Source organism: Macaca nemestrina, chromosome 13 (genome assembly GCF_043159975.1).
Source record: "Macaca nemestrina isolate mMacNem1 chromosome 13, mMacNem.hap1, whole genome shotgun sequence".
Lineage (NCBI taxonomy): Eukaryota > Metazoa > Chordata > Mammalia > Primates > Cercopithecidae > Macaca > Macaca nemestrina.
The window spans coordinates 63,436,497-63,454,953 of NC_092137.1; the positions used below are offsets into that span (position 1 = coordinate 63,436,497).

Genomic DNA, 18,457 nt, shown 5'->3' on the forward strand with positions numbered 1-18,457 from the left:
GATTTTTTTCTCATTTGGAGAAATAGTCACTTCTTATTATTGAATTACCTGGATTTGGACAGGATGTCCCCCCCCCCCCCCCACCAAGTCCTTGAGGATGTGACTGCAATATATGTTATGCAGGGCTGTTTGGCTTTGCTACCAGGTGCATTCAGTGGCAAAGACTATGTATGAATTCCTTGGTTGTAAATTACCATCATGTGGTGGCTTTTTCAAATGCTGGTTGTAGTAGTAGTATACCAGGCAGGTGAGTAGGCTCATGACCTCCTGTGAAGCAAGGGTTATAGGTCACAAGGAGCTTATCTCATTCCTAAGTGCTGTGGGCTTGTGTTACCAGATTTTGTCCTGTGTTGTGCAGGTTGACCTCCAGGCCAGTCAGTCGCACTTGTAGGTAAGAGCTGTCTGTGGTGGTAGTAGTAAAGTTCATGCTTGATCTTTGTTTACCAAGAGAAACTCTCCAATGTCCCAGGCAATGGGCTGGATTGTGGAATGCTCAGTGGTTTGGGTTTTATCCTCAGCCTCAGAGAGCATGTGAAGCTGAGCAGAGCTGGACCAGGCACCCTGCACTTGCACTGGTCCCGCCCACCGCCCCCCCACCCCCCGAATAGTGAATGCAAGCACTATCTCTGAGGAGAATTTAGGGAGCAGTCACCAAATGCCTGGATATACGCTAATAAAGGGTAGAAACACTGCTGCTGCACCAAGTTCCTCACATGTGAAGAGCAGTGCAGCCAAAGCTCCTAGACCAGGTGAGCTGGTGTGGGAATCTGCTTCCCTCTCACTCCTCAGAACCAATGGAGTTGAATCCCACCCTGGCATGAGCTAGGGCACTTAGGAAAGTCAATGCAGATTGGCTTTAGATCGCAGTGCCATCCCTGTCCACAAATCTTGCCACTTGGGGAAAACCATGGCTGTCTAACAAATCTCCTCTCTCTCTGGTTCCACAAAGGGGGAAAGCCCAATTTCAGAACCCATGGCTTGAATGCACTCCACAATCACCACTCAGTTCTGGATGTGGGGGTCGTTCCCCAACTCCAGTCCCAGCACTCCATTCTCCAGCCCAAGAATCTCTAATACCCATGGGTACTGCTGCTAAGTTACTGAATCCTGCCCAGTGAGCCAGGATTGAAAAGGGCATCCTCCTGTTAGATCCCAGGTCTGGGAAAATGTCTGGAGCATTTCCCAGTATTTTTCTTTCTCACTCTCCTGGCCGCCCGCCATGTTAGCCCCAGGGCTTAGAAGGGCCGAGGTAGTTTCCCATGGCGTGGGTGGCATGGTTTCTCAGAGGAAAGGTAGATCACAGAGGTACACTCTTGGCTCCTCTACCATATCGGGGGCTTCACTCACAGTTCTCAGCCAGATGCTGCTACTCAGGGTGCCTTCTCACCTTTTCTTTTTTGGGATTTGAATTTCTGTGCTGCTTCTTGAATAAAAGAGCACTATGTGACTATACATCATCATTATTATTATTATTATTATTATTTTGCTTCCAAATAGGTGAAGCATGCTAGAAAAGTCTCTGATCTGCCACCTTGGGGAAAAAAAAGAGAAGTCCTTTATTTCTTCATTGATCTTATCTTATATCTGGTGGTCCTATCCATTACTAAAATCTCCTACTATTACTGTGTTGATATGTATTTATCCCTTCAATTCTGTCAATGTTTGCTTCACATATTTAAGAGCTCTGATATTTAGTGCATAAATATTTATAATTACTATATCATCCTGGTGAATTGACCCTTTAATCATTATATAGTATCCTTCTTAGGCTCTTGTGACAGTTTTTCACTTAAAGTCTATTTTGCCTCATATTAGTATAGATATCCCTGCTCTCTTTTGGTTATTGTCTGCATTGAATATCTTTTTTCATCCTTCACGTTTAGCCTTTATGTGTTATTAGATCTAAACGGCTTCTATGCAGCATACCACTGGATCCTATTTTTATTTTTTTTATCCACTTAGCCAATATGTCTTTGGCAGAGGAGTTTAATTTCCTCACTTTAAAGTAATTACTGATATGGAAAGATTTTCTATTGCCATTTTGTTACCTGTTTCCTGTATATCTTGTGGCTTTTTGGACCCTCATTCTTCCCTTACTGTCTGTCTTTGACTCCCTTCTCATTTCCTTTTGTGTGCATTGTATGGATATTTTCTTGTGGTTACCACTGCAATTGCAGAAAGTATCTTAAAGTTATAACAAATCTATTTTAGGCTAATAAGAACTTAATTTCAATTGCATACACAAATTCTCCTTTACAGCCACCATTTCCCCCCTTATGTTATTGTCATAAATTACCTATTGTATATATTGTGTATCAATTAACATAGATTTATAATTTTGTGTGTCTGTGATTTACTTGGTTAGACTTGTATATACAAGAATTAAAAGTGGATTTATGCAGAAAGTGGATTAATCCAGAATTACAATATAGGATTCCATATTTATTTAAATGTTTATCATTACTGGAGAACTTTATAATTTCATATTACTATGTTGGTGCCTACCATCCTTTGTTTAATTTGAAGGACTCTCTTTAGTATTTATTGTCTAGTAATATTGACTAAACAGCTTTTGTTTATCTGGAAAGGTCTTAATTTCTTCTTCATTTCTGAAGGACAGTTTTGCTGGATACAGTATTCTTGATTTTTTTTTTCTTTTAGCACCTTAATCATTCCATTTCTTTTTAGCTTCAAGGTTTCTATTGAGAAATCTGCTGATAATCTTGGTTGGCTCACTTATATGTGATGAGTTGTTTTTCTCTGGCTGCTTTCAAGATTCTTTGACTCATAACAATTTGATTATAACATGTCTTGGTATGGGTCTCTTCAGGTTTATCACAGTTGGAGTTCATTGAGTTCTTGAGTTTGTAGGTCCATTTCTTTTATCAGCCTTGGGAAGTTTGTTGCCACTTTTTGTTCATATAAGCTCTTTGTCCCTTTCTCTTTCTCTCCTCCTTTTGAGACTCCCATATGACATATATTATTCTGCTCAGGTTCTGTTAATTTATCTTCATTTTTTTTCTTTTTTCTCCTCAGTCTCAATAATTTCAAATGTGTTAACTTCAAGAACACTGATTCTTCTGCTTGCTTAAGTCCACTGATTCTTCTGCTTGCTTAAGTCTACTGTTGAACCCCTCTAGTGAATTATTTAGTTCACTTGTATATTTCAGGTCCATAGTTTGTTTTTGTTTTTTCAAGCGACAGGGTCTTGCTATGTTGCCCAGGCTAGTCTTGAACTCCTGGACTCAAGCAATCCTCCCTCCTCAGCCTCCCAAAGTGTTAGGATTAGAGGCTTGAGGCATCATGCCTGGCTTTATAATCTTTTGAAAATAGTTCCTCTTTGTTGATATTCTTATTTTGTTCATGCATTGTTTTCCTGATTTCTGTGTAGTTCTGTGTTCTCTTGAAGGTCTTGATCATCTTTATGAGAGTTATTATACATTTTTTTTTAGGAAGCTTATAGATTTGCATTTCTTTAAGGCAAATTTCTGGAGCTTAATTTTGTTCCTTTGTTCCGGCCATGGTCCCATTTCTTTGTATGCCTTGTGGTCTTTTGTTGGGATTTGAGCATTTGAAGAAACAGCCAACTTTCTCAATCTTTATGATGAACTACTTTTATTTGGGGGAAAACTGTGACCAGTCAGTCTGGCTAGAGGTTCTGAGACCTCTCAGATTTTTCCTGGGGATGCATTTTCTTTGGGGTTGTATGTTTACGTTTAGTATATCTGGGTGCTTCTGCCTTTCTTGTATCTTCGCGGGAGCTGTTTCTGTTTTAGTCCTCTGCCCTTAATCTCCTGCTCCCCCTAGAGCCTGGCTGCAGAACTGCAGAGTCTCTGCTGTCTAACATGCTAAGGCATTAACCTCTGTTTTCAGTGGCCTCTAATCTTGTATCCACACTATGCAACTGCCATTCTCATCAGTTCCCTGAGCAAAGTAATGCAGCCCGCAAGGGAGTTAGCATGCTGGACTTAAGTTTCACTCTATTTCTTCTGTTCCAAGGGAGGGGACAGGCAAGCAAAATACAATGAACTCTCTTACCCTCTCAGGCACCATCCATTCTCTTGTTTTTGCACTTGCATGAGTCCTGTAGTCCATTAACTAATTTCTAGGTTTATCACAAAGCTATTTTTATGTATATGTTGCAGATAATTTGTCTCCATAGAAAAACGAGGGTCTGGAGCTTCCTAATCTGCCATCTTGCTAATGTCATTTCTGTATATTATTTCCACAGTGTGTATATAGATCTACATAGATATATATATTTGAAAACTGTAGCAGATAAGGACTAAATGCTTTTTCCTTGACAGACAAAACATTATATTTATCCTCACCTTGAGTCCTTTTCCCAATCCTTACTGTTATTGAATTTCTTTTTATATTCCATTAGAAAATACATATAGCATATGGACTCTCTCCTCCCAAAACTTTCTGTAATACATTCTGCTTGGATATGCTAGTACTATTTTAAGGATGAAAAGTGTAGTAGGTCCTTCTATTAACATACTTATTTTCCAGAATATCATTACATGGACCAATTGTACTCCTTGCTATTCATTAAGATAAAATGAAAATGTATCTCTACCAGTAAATGGAGTTCTTAGATGGTTTCATTTTCAAATGTGAAAATTAGGTTTGATTGTTCATTCTTAAAAGCAAACATTTATTGAAGGTCTATTCTGTGCAGATATCTTTACTGATTGGGGGATATAAAGACGAAGAGGACATAATTCCATCCTTAATGAGCTTACAGTGTGATAGCAGGGTGGGGAGAGGGGGCAGAAAAAAAATAAACAAATAGTGACAACATAGAAGTAGAGAAGAGTCCAGGTGCTGTGACTCATGCCCGTAATCCCAGAAATTTGGGAGGCTGAGGCGGGCAGATTGCTTGAGCCAAGCAGTTCAAGACCAGCCTGGGCAACATGGCAAAACTCCATCTCTTTAAAAAAAAAAGAAATACAAAAATTAGCTAGGCATGGTGGCACACACATGTACTCCCAGCTACGTGGGGGGCTGAGTGGGAGAAGCACCTGACCTGGGGAGGTTGAGGCTGTTGAGGCTGCAATGAGCCGTGATCATGCCACTGCACTCCAGCCTGGGTGACAGAGTGAGACCTTATCTCCAAAAAAAAAAAAAAAAAAAAAAAAGTAGAGGAGAAAAGTTTTTGGAAGATGCTAAAGGACATATTTTGGGTCCTTTATATTTGTAAACATGTTTAAATTGCGTTTTCCTGAATATAAAATGAAAGTAAGATCCATAGTGGCAGCCATTTAATATGGTTATAACTTTGAGAAAGGACAACAAGAGTTAGAAAAAAAATTTATATTAACTATTTTAAATCTGATAGGCTTAGATTATAGTTATAATATGTGATTATATTTTTAAAATATAATATTGAGTGTACTCAATTCCAGGAAAGGTTCTAGATGTGATTAGTACTTTGGCACCACCTACTAAACAAAGCTTAATGTCTTAAAGTAATAAACTACAAAGAGACAGAATTTTGGTGGGGGTGGGATACAGGATGGTATAGGGAGTGGTTATAGCCTGAGTGACCTATTACTTTATAATCACTGTGTTCAGTTTGTGGAAAGGTTAAGGGTTTGGTCTGAAAGACCCTGAATTGGGTAAATTTGAATTATTGCTAGGAAGCATGAATTACCTAGAATTTTGCTTTGACTTTCTAGAACGCAGATTTTTAAACTGGGAGTCCATGTGCCAAATTCAGTTTACAGATGTTTGATCTACAATATTTAACAACTATTTTGAATTATTTACCAACACTTAAAAGTTGGCACATTTAGGTGAGCTTTCATTCTGTTTTGTGCAATGGAAGCTACCCTAATTCATTAAAACATGGAGAGATTTAGCATAAAAATCCAGCGTTCCGGCTTTTTGAAAAGTCAGAAGATTTTGCAGTGTTTGGCCTCCATTTCCTAAGAGCCACAGTCTCCTTAATCAGAATGGCTACTGCCCACTTTAGTGGGGGCAGGCACACTCCACTTCATCCCAGTCCCCATTAAACTCTATTATTTCTGTGACATTAAGGCTGAATATCTGTTCTACTTATCAGGCTTATACTTCTAAAGGCATCAAACTACAGATCACATGGGCCAAATGCAGCCCTACATCTATTTTTTTATGGTCCACAATCTAAGAATGGTTTTTATATTTTCAAATGGTTGAAAAAAGACAAGAAAGATATATTTTTAGATGTGAAAATTATATGAAATTAAAATTTCAGTGTCCAAATAAAGTTTTATTGGAGCATAGCCACACTTGTTTGTTTACATATTGTCTAAGGCCGCTTTCATGCTATAGTGTTGGAGTTGAGTAGTTGAGATAGAGGCCATATGACTTGAGAAGCCTAAACTATTTACTATCTGGCCCTTTAAAAAATTTGCTGAGCCTTGATGCAGAACAAAAGGAAAAGCTCTCCTTACCCCCCTTTTAATTTTTTCCTTTTCTTGTCTCTTTCACTGTTTTTTTGCTATCCTATCTTAACATGTTCCTTTAGATCCAGGCTAGAATTACGTTATCAAATTCCATTTCACAGCAAGAATGAAAACAGTGAAAAACTCAGGAGACCAGGGTTCTGATCTCTGTGTTTAACTATCTGTGATCTTAGACAAGTCATTTAATCTCTCAGAGCTTCTATTTCCTCATTTGTTCAACAAAAGTGCTAAATTAGATCATCTCTAAAATATTTCTTATTTTCAATTCCATGAAGTAGACAAAAAAGAAAGAAGAGATAAGCTGGGTGAATAAAAATGTAAAGGACAAAGACTAAAGAAGGATTGGGAGACTCCTGGTTGCTAGGTAGGTAGGATAGAATAATAATTGCCACCTTTATTCAGTTAGCCCATTTACATATATTATCTCTAATTCTCATAATGACCCTTTAAGGTAGGTATCATTACCCCATTTGCAGATGCAGAAACTGAGGGTCAAAGAGGTTAATTGGCTTGCTCTAAACCAATATCTATTAAGTGGCAAAAGAATCAAGGTTCATACCTGAAATGTCTGGCACAAAGCCAGTGCTCTTCCATTTCAACAAACTGCTAAAGTCAAAAGAAGAGAATTGAGCTAAGAGAACTTATTGCTGTTATACATTTGTCTTCTGAAATAAATGGCACTGTTTCTCTGGTGATCTTATACATTATTCTTTAAACCTATCTATTCTTTTGTTGGCTTTGTGCCTTCAAAGGAGATACCCTTTCCAGTCTAAAATCTCCAAAGGATTTTCAAGGTAAAACACTTTTCAAGATGTTCAATCACATGGAAGAATGAAAATCTTTTATAATATTGTTTGTTAAACTGACAGCTCTACTTAACAGAAACCATTAAAATATTTACAAAGTAGCAGCTGCTCTTGTAAAAAAGTACAGCTTTTTGGAGGCATAAAAATGAACAAGTTGATAAGTATAAGATAAGCCATTTGGTGACTTCTTTATGTACATTGCACAATATATGGAAAATTCTGATATTTACACAGCAATTATACTGCAAAGACTTTTAAGTTAAAAGGACACAGACTGAGTAAGAACTGAACTGTTTACAAGAATTTTCCATACTGATCTTGGAAACAATTTAGGGAACCCCCAAACATAATCCTTTAATAAGCTTTAGGTTTTAGGTGTTTTTTTTTTTTTTTTTTTTTTTTCCAAAAAAGCTTTTTTCTTAGAAGATAGTTATATATGAATGAATCTCTATTGAACTCACTTGCGTTTTATATTCTACTACAATTACAGCCAAGTTTCTTATATAAATAATTAGAAGTTGTGGGAAATAGATCAAGAGAGCAAACCAATATATGTTAGCAAAAATGTTTAAAATTAACTGAACGTTTGCATTTTATGCCTTTATCTGTTCATATGACATTATTTATTTATTTAGAAACAAGGCCTTGCTCTGTTGTCCAGGCTGGAGTGCAGTGGCATGACCATAGCTCACTGCAACCTCTAACTGCTAGGCTTAAGCAATCCTCCCTAGCTCAGCCTCCTAGGTACAAGCATGAACCACCATGCCTGGCTAATTTTTAAATTACTTTTGTAGAGATGGGGTCTAACTATGTTGCTTAGGCTAGTAATTTGACATTTTATATATAAGCTAAGTGATTTTTTTTTAAAGTAAACAATCATTAAAAATTTGCATTGTTGGGTAAAAATTAATTTTATCAAAATACAGCAGTCATATGTAACTTTTACAACCCAAGGTTATTTATAAGGAAAAAAATGTATATGTATGTGAAGATGGCTTTTTGCAAAATTTGAGTTAATGGAAGAATGATACTGGTCATGATCCTGTGATAACATGAGCTTGCTGATTTATTTAATGACTTCTACTTACTGGTAAGAACATTAGATTGAAAAGAAAGAAAACCTTCTGGTAGTGATTTCTAAATCTGTGATATACTAATAGCTTGAGAAAACCACATACTTTCACTTTTAAATATCCCTATAAATTATGGAATTATTACAAACCTTTAAAAATGTTTTGATATTATATTTCTACCTTCAAGTTCACTTAGTTCACACTTTGTTGTCCTTCCAAATACAATATTTTCCATGCTGTTCTTAAGGAAAATAATATTTTTCCATTTTTTAAAACTAGAAAAAGGCAGGAGACTAAGATGATGATGGAGGAAGTGTTAGGATGTTCAATAAGTGTCAGCAGCTTATCAAAAGAAAGAAAAAAAATAGTGTTACCTTGGCCCAAAAGGGTGATAACAGGCAACTTATCTTTTAGGGTAAATGTTATGAAGTCCCACACTGTTCGTCTTAGTTACTTCAAAGTGTTGATGTGATCTCTATGGAAGTTATGCCTTCCTGTGCAAGAAATATCCGCATATATATTGTTGACAATTCTTTTCATTAGAAAAATAAGCAAAACAGGAAAAATATGCAATTAATGATAATGTGTTATATTTATGTATAAAAGTTTGTTTTTTAACACTGAGTTTTCCCTTCTCATCTTAGAAATCTTTGATATGAGTTGATGTGCCTATATGGAAATAAGCAGTCATTCTTTGGGGAGATGTAAATATATTGAGACCACAGTATTTTCTAAAAATTTCATTTTCAATTATCATTACTATGTGTTGATCAATACATTGAGTTCCAGTGTCTATATATTATCAAAGCATATCACAGGAAAAAGCAGATATTTGAACCAGTTTATTCCAGCGTAACTTGGTAGGAAAAGAAATTTTATTAAACAAGATCAGATTTCAGTTTTCATTGCTTGTTGCAGGTAGAAAATATAATAAATATCAGGAATCACAAAATCTGTTTATTGTATTTCAATAGTAATCAGTTGGTTTTCTATGACTAAAATGTACTGGTAGGATACTAGTTATTGCTGTTTTATTTTTACATATTTTCTCAAAAATGTATGGTAATTTTATCGTTAAATATAGGGCTAGGAAATATATAAATGACTGACTAGTCTTGATTAAATGACTTAATAGTCTTTACATTTCAAAAATATTTTAGAGTTAGTATTTATTTTGCATTCATTCTTTACATTTTTATTGACTCAAAACTAAGATGACATTTTTATAATTGGTAGAGGAGTCAAAGGCCGATGAGCCTTTTTATTCAGTGTTTCATAGACGCAAATTTATAGACTGTTCAACTAAACTGTACTGAGTCAGGAAACAATAATTACTGATAATTATGAGATTTATTCTAGACTCTGCCATGTGATCTTAAGCAGGTCATGTAATCTCTCAGATTGTTGGAAGTGGCATTTAGAAGTGGGCATCTTACATATTATTGGTAAGTCAATACAGTTTACCCTTGACAACATGGGTTTGAACTGCGTGGGTCCACTTATACATGGATTTTTTTTCTTTTTACTTTTTTAATTGATTTTTTTGAGACAGGACCTCATTCTGGCATCCAGGCTGGATCACAGATCACTGCAGCCTCGAACTCCTGGGCTTAAGTGATCCTCCTGCCTCAGCCTCCCAAAGGGTTACAGGCGTGAGCCACCATGCCAGGACAGACATAGATTTTTTTCAACAAATATATCAAAAATAGTTTTTGGAGGTTTGTGACAATTTGAAAAACTCACAAGATGAACCACATAGGCTAAAAATATCCAAAAAAATTAAGAAAAAGGTATTTCATGAATTAAAAAAAAATGTAGATACTAGTCTGAGATAAATACAAATCTATTATAAAAAAGTTAAAATTTATCAAAATGTATACACACACTTATAAACCATACATGGAACCATTCAATCAAAAGAAATGTTAACAAACATAAAGATTGAATATTAAATCATAATCACATAAAATTAATTGTAGTACACATGCTATACTACTGTAATAATTATATAGCCACCTCCTCTTGCTATTGTGGTGGATTTGAGGTTTTTGAGTCTCTGCTTAAAATGCTGCATGATGCTAATCATCTATCCATGAGCAGTCTGTCTCTTAAGTAAATTGTGTATCATAGTAAAAAGTGATCTTTTGTGGTTCTTGTGTATTTTTCATTATTTTTAGTGCAATACCAGAAACCTTGAGTAACACTATCAATCCCCTATGAAGTACCACTAGTGATGCTGGAAGTTCTGCCAAGAAGTAGAGAAAAGTCCTGACATTACAAGAAAATGGTGAATTGCTTGATATGTATGATAGACTGGGGACCTGCAGCTGTGGTTGCTCACCATTTCAAGATAAATGAATCCAGCATAAGGACCATTCTAAAAAAGGAAAAAGAAATTCATGAAGCTGTCACTGAAGCTATGCCAGCAGGTGCTAAAATCTTGCACTTTTTGCAAAATATCCTTTTATCTTGTTTTGAAAATACAGGTTTCATGTGGGTACAGGATTCCTATGACAAAGACATATATATAGACTATAATGATTTGAGAAAAAGTGAAGTCATTATATGACAACTTAAAGCAAAAGGAAGGTGAAGGATCTAAAGCTGGAGAATTTAATGCCAGCAAAGGATGGTCTGATAATTTTAGAAAGGTGTTTGGCTTGAAAAATATCAAGATAACAGGAGAAGCAGCTTCTGCTGACCAAGAAGCAGCAGACAAGTTCTCAGGCACCATTAAGAAAATCATTGAGGAGAAAGGATATCAACCTGAGGTGTTTAATGCAGATAAAAGTGCTTGATTCTTGGGGAAAAAAATGTCACAAAGGACATTTATTAGTAAGGAAGACATGAGTGCCTCTGCATATGAGTAGTCAGACCATGAGGAAGAAGACATAGAAGAACCAGTGCCAGAAAACAAATTGACAGACAATCTGGCAGAAGGGTTCTGACTGTTCAAGACTGCTTTTGACTACTTCTGACACAGACTCTTCTGAAACAGGCACTGAAACTAAAGCAAACAATGGAAGGATTGGTACAATATAGAAACATCTTTAGAGAAATGAAAAACAGAAATTATGGTGTATTTCCATAAAGTTACACCAAGTATGCCTACCTCTCTTGCCTCTCCTTCAACCTCCTTCATGTATTCTGCCTCTGCCACCCCAAGATAGCAATACCCACCCCTCCTCTTCCTCCTTCTCAGCCTACTCAACACGAAGACAACACGGATGAAGACCTTTACAATTCACTTCCATTTAATGGTAAATATATTTTCCCTTCCTTATGATTTTTGTAATAAAATTTTCTTTCTTCTAGCTTACTTTATTGTAAGAAGATAGTATATAACATATAAAACATATGTTAATTGATTGTTTATGCTATTGGTAAGGCTTCCAATCAACAGTTGGCTACTAGTAGTTAAGTTCTGGGAAAGTCAAAATTTATACATGGATTTTCTACTTCATGGGGGTGCCCCTAAACCCCCACCTTGTTCAAGGGTTAGTTGTACTTTTAAAAGGGCAATTTGGCAGTATTAATAAAAATAAAAATATTCATATTCTTTGGCCTAGAAAGCCCACCTATTGCAATATATCCTGTAAAAAATATCAATAGAATGAGCCTGAAGATATGTATAAGGGTACTTATGCAAGCTTGTGATTAAACGTACATAATTTATTAAGGAAATTTCAACATGTCTGAAACCAGTCATTATTTAGCTCCCACTTATAAGTGAGAACATGCAATATTTGTCTTTCTGTGTTTGACTTGTTTCACTTAATGGCTTCCAGTTCTATCCATGTTGCTGCAAGACCTCCTTTTCTAACTAGCCAAAGAAAGTTCTCTGGTTCTTTTCATTAGATTGGGCCCACCTGGATAATACAGAATAATTTCTCTGTAATCTTAGTTAAATCTGCAAAGTCCCTTTTGCCATGTAATGTAGCATATTCACAAGTTCTAGGGATTAGAATGTGAACATCTCTCGGGGGAGATATTTTGTCTACTATTCATTTTTAGGAAGGGTTCTCCCATTTACGGTTTATACCAGATTTCACCCATGTTTTCTTCTAGTACTTACATGGTTTCATTTGTTTACATTTAAATCCCTCATCCTTCTGGAATTTATCATGGTGTGAGGAGTGAATCCAATTTTATCATTAAAAAATCTAATACACTTACAGAAATTCCATTTATTAAAAAGCTAAAGTTCATCTTTTCTTCACTGATTTGAACTGCCTTTATCATACACTAAATTTCCATATGGATTTTCTGCTCATTTCCATTGGGATGCCAATATACTCGGTAATTTTAATTAAATAGTTTTTACAGTATGTTTAAATGTCCGTAGGGCTAGGTTCTTGTTACTATTCTTTTGTAGGATATTCTCAGATTTTTTTTTTATTGGCTTTCCAAATAAATTTTACAATTAAATTGTGGACCCCAGGGAAAAATAGTCTGATGGTATTTTTATATGCATAATGTTAAATTTGTAAGTTAACTTAGGGAGGGGTGATCTGCTGTGTTGAAGGAAGAGCCTGGTGGGAGGTAATTGTATCATGGAGGCAGATTTCCCCCGCCTTGCTGTTCTACTAATAGTGAGTGAGTTCTCATGAGATCGGGTTGTTTAAAAGTGTGTGGCACCTTCACCTTCACTCTCTTCCTCCTGCTCACCCTTCGCCTTCTGCCATGACTATAAGTTTCCTGAGGCCTCTTATCTTTGTAAATTACCCAGTCTCAGTTCTTTATAGAAAGGACTAATACAGAAAAGTGGTACTGGGAGAGGGGCATTGATATAAAGATACCTGAAAATGTGGAAGCAACTTTGGAACTGGGTAGTGAGCAGAAGTTGGAACAGTTTGGAGGGCTCAGAAAAGACAGGAAGATGAGGGAAAGTTTGTAGCTTCTTAGAGACTGGTTAAATTATTGAAGTCCAGGCTAAGGTGGTCTCAGATGGAGATGAGAAACTTACTGGGAACTGGAGTAAAGTCACTCTTGCTATGCTTTAGCAGAGACTGACAGCATTGTACCCCTGCTCTGGGGATCTGTGGAACTTTCAACTTGAGAGTCATGATTTAGGGTATATGGTGGAAGAATTTCTGAGCAGCACACCATTCAAGGTTTGGCCCAGCTGCTTCTAACAACGTGTGGTCATATGAGTGAGTAGAGATGATATGAAACTGGAACTTATATTTAAAGGGGAAGCAAAGTGTAAAAGTTTGGAAAATTTGCAGCCTAACCATGTGGTAGAAAATAAAAATCCACTTTCTTGGGGGGAAATTCAAGCTGGCTGCAGAAATTTGCATAAGAGGAGCTGAATGTTAGTAAAGACAATAAGGAAAATGCCTCCAAGGCATTTCAGAGACCTTTGCAGCAGCCCCTCCTATCACAAGCCTGGAGGCCTAGGAGGGAAGAATAGTTTTGTGGGCAAAGCTCGGGGCCCTACTGCTCCGTGCAGCCTCCAGACATGGCACCCTTCATCGGGGCTGCCGCAACTCCAGCCATGGCTAAAATGAGCCAAGGTATAGCTTGCGCCATTGCTTCAGAGGGTGCAAGCCCTAAGCCTTGGTGGCTTCCATGTGGTATTAAGCCTGCAGGTGCACAGTGTAAGAGTTGAGGCTTGGGAACTTCAGCCTAGATATCAGAGGATGTATGGACACACCTGGATGTCCAGGCAGAAGTCTGCTGCAGGGGCAGGACCCGCATTGAGAACTTCTGCTACAGCAGTGCAGACAGGAACTGTGGGGTTGGAGGCCCCCCATTTCCCCCCCCAGAGTCCCCACTGGGGCACTGCCTAGTGGAGCTGTGAGAAGAGGGCCACCATCCCCCAGACCCCAGAATGGTAGATACACCAACAGCTTGTACTGTGCACCTGGAAAAACCACAGGCACTCAACAGCAGCTCATGAAAGCAGCCATGGGAGCAGAGCCCTGCAGAGCCAAAGGGGCAGAACTATCCAGGGCCTTGGGAGCCCACTGCTTGTATCAGCATGTGCTTGATGTGAGACATGGAGTGAAGGGAGATTATTTTGGAGCTTTAAAACCTAATGACTGCTCTGGTGGGTTTCAGACTTGCATGGGGCCTGTAGTCCCTTTATTTTGGCTGCTTTATCCCTTTTGGAATGGGTGTATTTATCCAATACCTGTACCCCCATTGTATCTTGAAAGTAACTAACTTGTTTTTGATTTTATAGGTTCATAGGTGGAAGGGACTTGCCTTTTTTAAGATGAGAAAAGGGAAAACTCATGCATTGTTGGTGGGAATGTAATTTAGTACAACCACTATGGAGAACAGGTTGGAGGTTCCTCAAAAAACTAAAACTAGAGCTATCATGTGATTCAACAATCCCACTGCTGGGTATCTACTCAAAAGAAGTTAAATTCGTCTATCAAAGAGATATCTGCACTCCCATATTTGTTGCAGTGTGGTTCACAGTAACCAAGACTTGGAAGCAACCTAAGTGTTCATCAGCAGATGAATGGATAAAGAAAATGTGGTATACATACACAATGGCGTACTATTCAGCCGTAAAAAAGAATGAGATCCTGTTATCTGCAACAACACGGATGGAACTGGATGAAATAAGCCAGGCACAGAAAGACAAACTTCTCATGTTCTCACTTATTTATAAGAGCTAAAAATTAAAATAACTGAACTCAGACTAGAAGGATGGTTACCAGAGGCTGGGAAGGGTAGTGGGGGAGAGTGAGGAAGGTTATTGGGTACAACAAAATGGAAAGAATGACTAAGACCTAGTATTTGCTAGCACAACAGGGTGTCTACAGTAAAAAATAATTGTACATTTAAAAATAACTAAAGGAGTATAATTGGATTATTTGTAAGATAGAGAGTAGAAGGATGGTTACCAGAGCTGGGAAGGGTTATGGGGAGGTGGGGATGAGTTAAGACTTTGGGGGACTATTAGGAAGGCATGATTGTGTTTTGAAATGTGAGAAGGACATACAATATGGGAAGGACCAGGGGTTAAATGATATGGTTTGGGTCTTTGTACTCACCCAAATCTACCAAATCTAATGTCAAACTGTATTTCCCAGTGTTAGAAGGGGAGCCTGGTGGGAGGTAATTGGATCATGGGGGAGGATTTCCCCCTTGCTGTTCTCATAATAGTGAATTCTCATGAGATCTGGTTGTTTAAAAGTGTGGCACCTTCACCTTCACTCTCTTCCTCCTGCTCCAGACATGTAGGACATGCCTGCTTCCTCTTTGCCTTCCACCATGATTATAAGTTTCCTGAGGGCTCTCAAGCCATGCTTCCTGTACAGCCTGCAGAACTGTGAGTCAATTAAACCTATTTTCTTTATAATTTACCCAGTCTCAGGAGGTAGTGCCTTATAGCAATGTGAGAATGGACTAATACAAAAATCATACTTGCAAACTGGAATAAACCCCTCTTGGTCATGATACAGTATTTTAAAAATATGCTTTGGATTCCACATGCTAATACTTAAAAAGTTTTTACACTGATACTCAGAGTGAGAATGATCTGCAGTACAATAGGTTTTAAGGTTTTAGATCAATGTTACACTTTATTTATAACATCAATTTTGACAATTTTCTCTCTTTTAATGCTCTAGTAAAGTTTAACAACGATTGGGTAATCTGATTTTTACAGGTTTGGTATAATTTCGTCACTAAACTTTTTGAGCTGGGACTGTTATTGTGGAGGGAGCACTTGAAGTTTCCTATTCTCTTCTAAGGTAAATTGTCATTTAAGACTTAACCTGTAATTTTCTTAGAAATTATCCATCCAATGTAACTCTTCAAATTTATTTGCATAGAGTTGTATGAAGTATTCTCTTATGATACTTAAAATTTTCTGTTTGATAATTATTTATCATTTCTATTTTGTATATTTGTGCCTTTTCCCATCCTCCAACAGCTGATTATTTTTGTGATTTATTTTTCAAGTGGCCAGATTTGGGATTTGTTATTTCTATTGTCTATTTTCTAGATTTAATTTCTAAAAATTTTAGCATTAATTTCTGCTTTTTAAATTCAGTCCTTCCTTCTGCCATTTTTTTGAGGAGGGGACTGCTCTATTTCACAGATTCTAAGGATTTCTGATTTTCTTAAATTTCATTTTTATTGATATAAACATTAAGTACTATACATTTTACCCTAATAATCATTTTTTATATATATAGGATTTTCTTTAGTTTTATTTTCAAGAAATTCTGCAGTTTAAGAATTATTCAACAGTATGTTTTTAAGATGCCAAATAGCAGGCCTTTTGATTGTATTTTATTAATCATTTCTCATTTTATTGCTTCCAGATCAGAGTGTATTTTTCTCTATTGTTTCTGTTCTTTGAAACTGACTTATGATTGAAGTTTCATTTGTTGCCTAAGATATCGCCAACTTTTCCTGAATGTTCCCATAAGCACTTAAAAAAAGGCATATCCTCCATTATCAGAATTCAGAGTTTACTACAGATCTAAAAGATCTACCTCTTTGATTATGTTGTTTAGATTTTCTATTTCCTCCTTTTTTGTGCACTTGATTTTTCTTAAATTGAGAGAGGTACGTTAAAGTTTCCTTTTATAGTGCAGTTCTTTCTGTCTCTACTTGCAGCCCTGTAACTTCTGCTTAATGAAAGCTGTTGCTGTGTTATTAGGAGATTCCATAAAGCATTACATCTTCATTGTGAATTGTAGTATTTAGCATTATGAAAGCCCTCCTTCTGTCTCTTTTTGATCTGAATTATATACCTTTCTCAGATACCAAGACTAGGTGTCACATTTGTCTGCATCTTTGTTTATCCTTTATTTTCAACCATTCTAAATCAATCTCTCATTCTTCCTCTTCCTCCTTCCTTCCCTTGTCTGTGTATCTATCTGTGTATCTGATATTCAGCATAGTTTTAGATTTTGCTTTGTTACTAATCTGAACTTTTTATAAGTGAGTTCAGCCCATTTACATTCATTGATAAGATGAATGTTTATATCTGGTCTCAAATTTGTCATATTGTTTCACTGTACACACATACAGAGTCTGTACTGTCTGCCTTATTTGGGGTGCATGCGAGTGTGTGTGTATAAACTTTTAATACTTAGTAAAGTTTTTTTTTTTTTTTTTTTTTTTTTTTTTTTTTTTTTTTTGAGACGGAGTCATGCTCTGTCGCCCAGGCTGGAGTGCAGTGGCCGGATCTCAGCTCACTGCAAGCTCCGCCTCCCGGGTTCACGCCATTCTCCTGCCTCAGCCTCCCAAGTAGCTGGGACTACAGGCGCCCGCCACTTCGCCCGGCTAGTTTTTTGTATTTTTTAGTAGAGACGGGGTTTCACCGTGTTAGCCAGGATGGTCTCGATCTCCTGACCTCGTGATCCGCCCGTCTCGGCCTCCCAAAGTGCTGGGATTACAGGCTTGAGCCACCGCGCCCGGCCAATACTTAGTAAAGTTTGTATTTATTCCAACAATTGCATTTATATTGATATCTTTATATAATACCATTGGCACCTGTCATTTTTTTATTAATTTGTTTTTAATTTTTGTGAGTATATAGTATGTATAGATCTTTATGGAGTATATGAGATATTCTGAAACAGGCATGCAATGTATAATAATCACATTGTGGAAATGGGGTATCCATCACCTCAGGTATTTATCCTTTCTGTTACAATCTAGTTATACCCTTTTAGTCATTTTAAAGTGTACAATTAAATTATTATTGACTAAAGTCACCCTGTTGTGCTGTCAAATACTATGTCTTATTCATTATTTCTAACTATCTTTTTTTGGTATCTGTTAACCATCTCCACCTCCCCAGCTCTGGTAACCATCCTTCTATTCTCTATTTTACAAACAGTCCAATTATACTCTTTTAGTTATTTTAAAATGTACAACTATTTTTTACCATAGACACCCTGTTGTGCTAGCAAATACTAGGTCTTATTCATTCTATTTTGTTGTACGCAGCAACCACCCTCACTTCCCCACTACCTCCCCCATTATTCTTCCCAGCCTCTGGTAGCCATCCTTCTATGCTATCTGAGTTCAATTATTTTAATTTTTAGCTCTTACAAATGAGAACATGAGAAGTTTGTCTTTCTGTGCCTGGCTTATTTCATCCAGTTCCATCCGTGTTGTTGCAGATAACAGGATCTCATTCTTTTTT

General features: G+C 37.0%; 1 protein-coding gene and 1 long non-coding RNA gene across 16 annotated transcripts in view; one reads left to right on the plus strand and one right to left on the minus strand.

Moving 5' to 3' along the window:
• Positions 1-16,048, plus strand: part of LOC139357877 (uncharacterized) — a 40,166-nt gene extending 24,118 nt beyond the window's left edge. The window contains exons 2-4 of the long non-coding RNA XR_011611811.1: positions 10,509-11,591; positions 15,524-15,619; positions 15,959-16,048. This is a non-coding gene — a long non-coding RNA (uncharacterized lncRNA). The remainder of the gene's footprint in view (positions 1-10,508; positions 11,592-15,523; positions 15,620-15,958) is intronic.
• WDPC (WD repeat containing planar cell polarity effector) overlaps positions 1-18,457 on the minus strand; it is a 675,061-nt gene that overhangs the window by 67,961 nt on the left and 588,643 nt on the right. Inside the window, exons 15-16 of one of the 15 annotated variants that reach the window (XR_011611800.1) lie at positions 8,706-8,825; positions 7,037-7,055 (exon numbers count right to left, since the gene is read on the minus strand). The exons of 12 other annotated variants lie outside the window; for them this stretch is intronic. Coding sequence is in view for 1 of the 3 variants with exons in the window: in XM_071076815.1 (XP_070932916.1) it covers positions 8,782-8,825 (44 nt within the window). In the remaining 2 variants the exon portion in view is untranslated. Of the gene's footprint in view, positions 1-7,011; positions 8,826-18,457 lie in introns of those variants that run through there. 2 more of the 15 variants (XR_011611799.1, XM_071076815.1) reach the window with 2 other exon arrangements.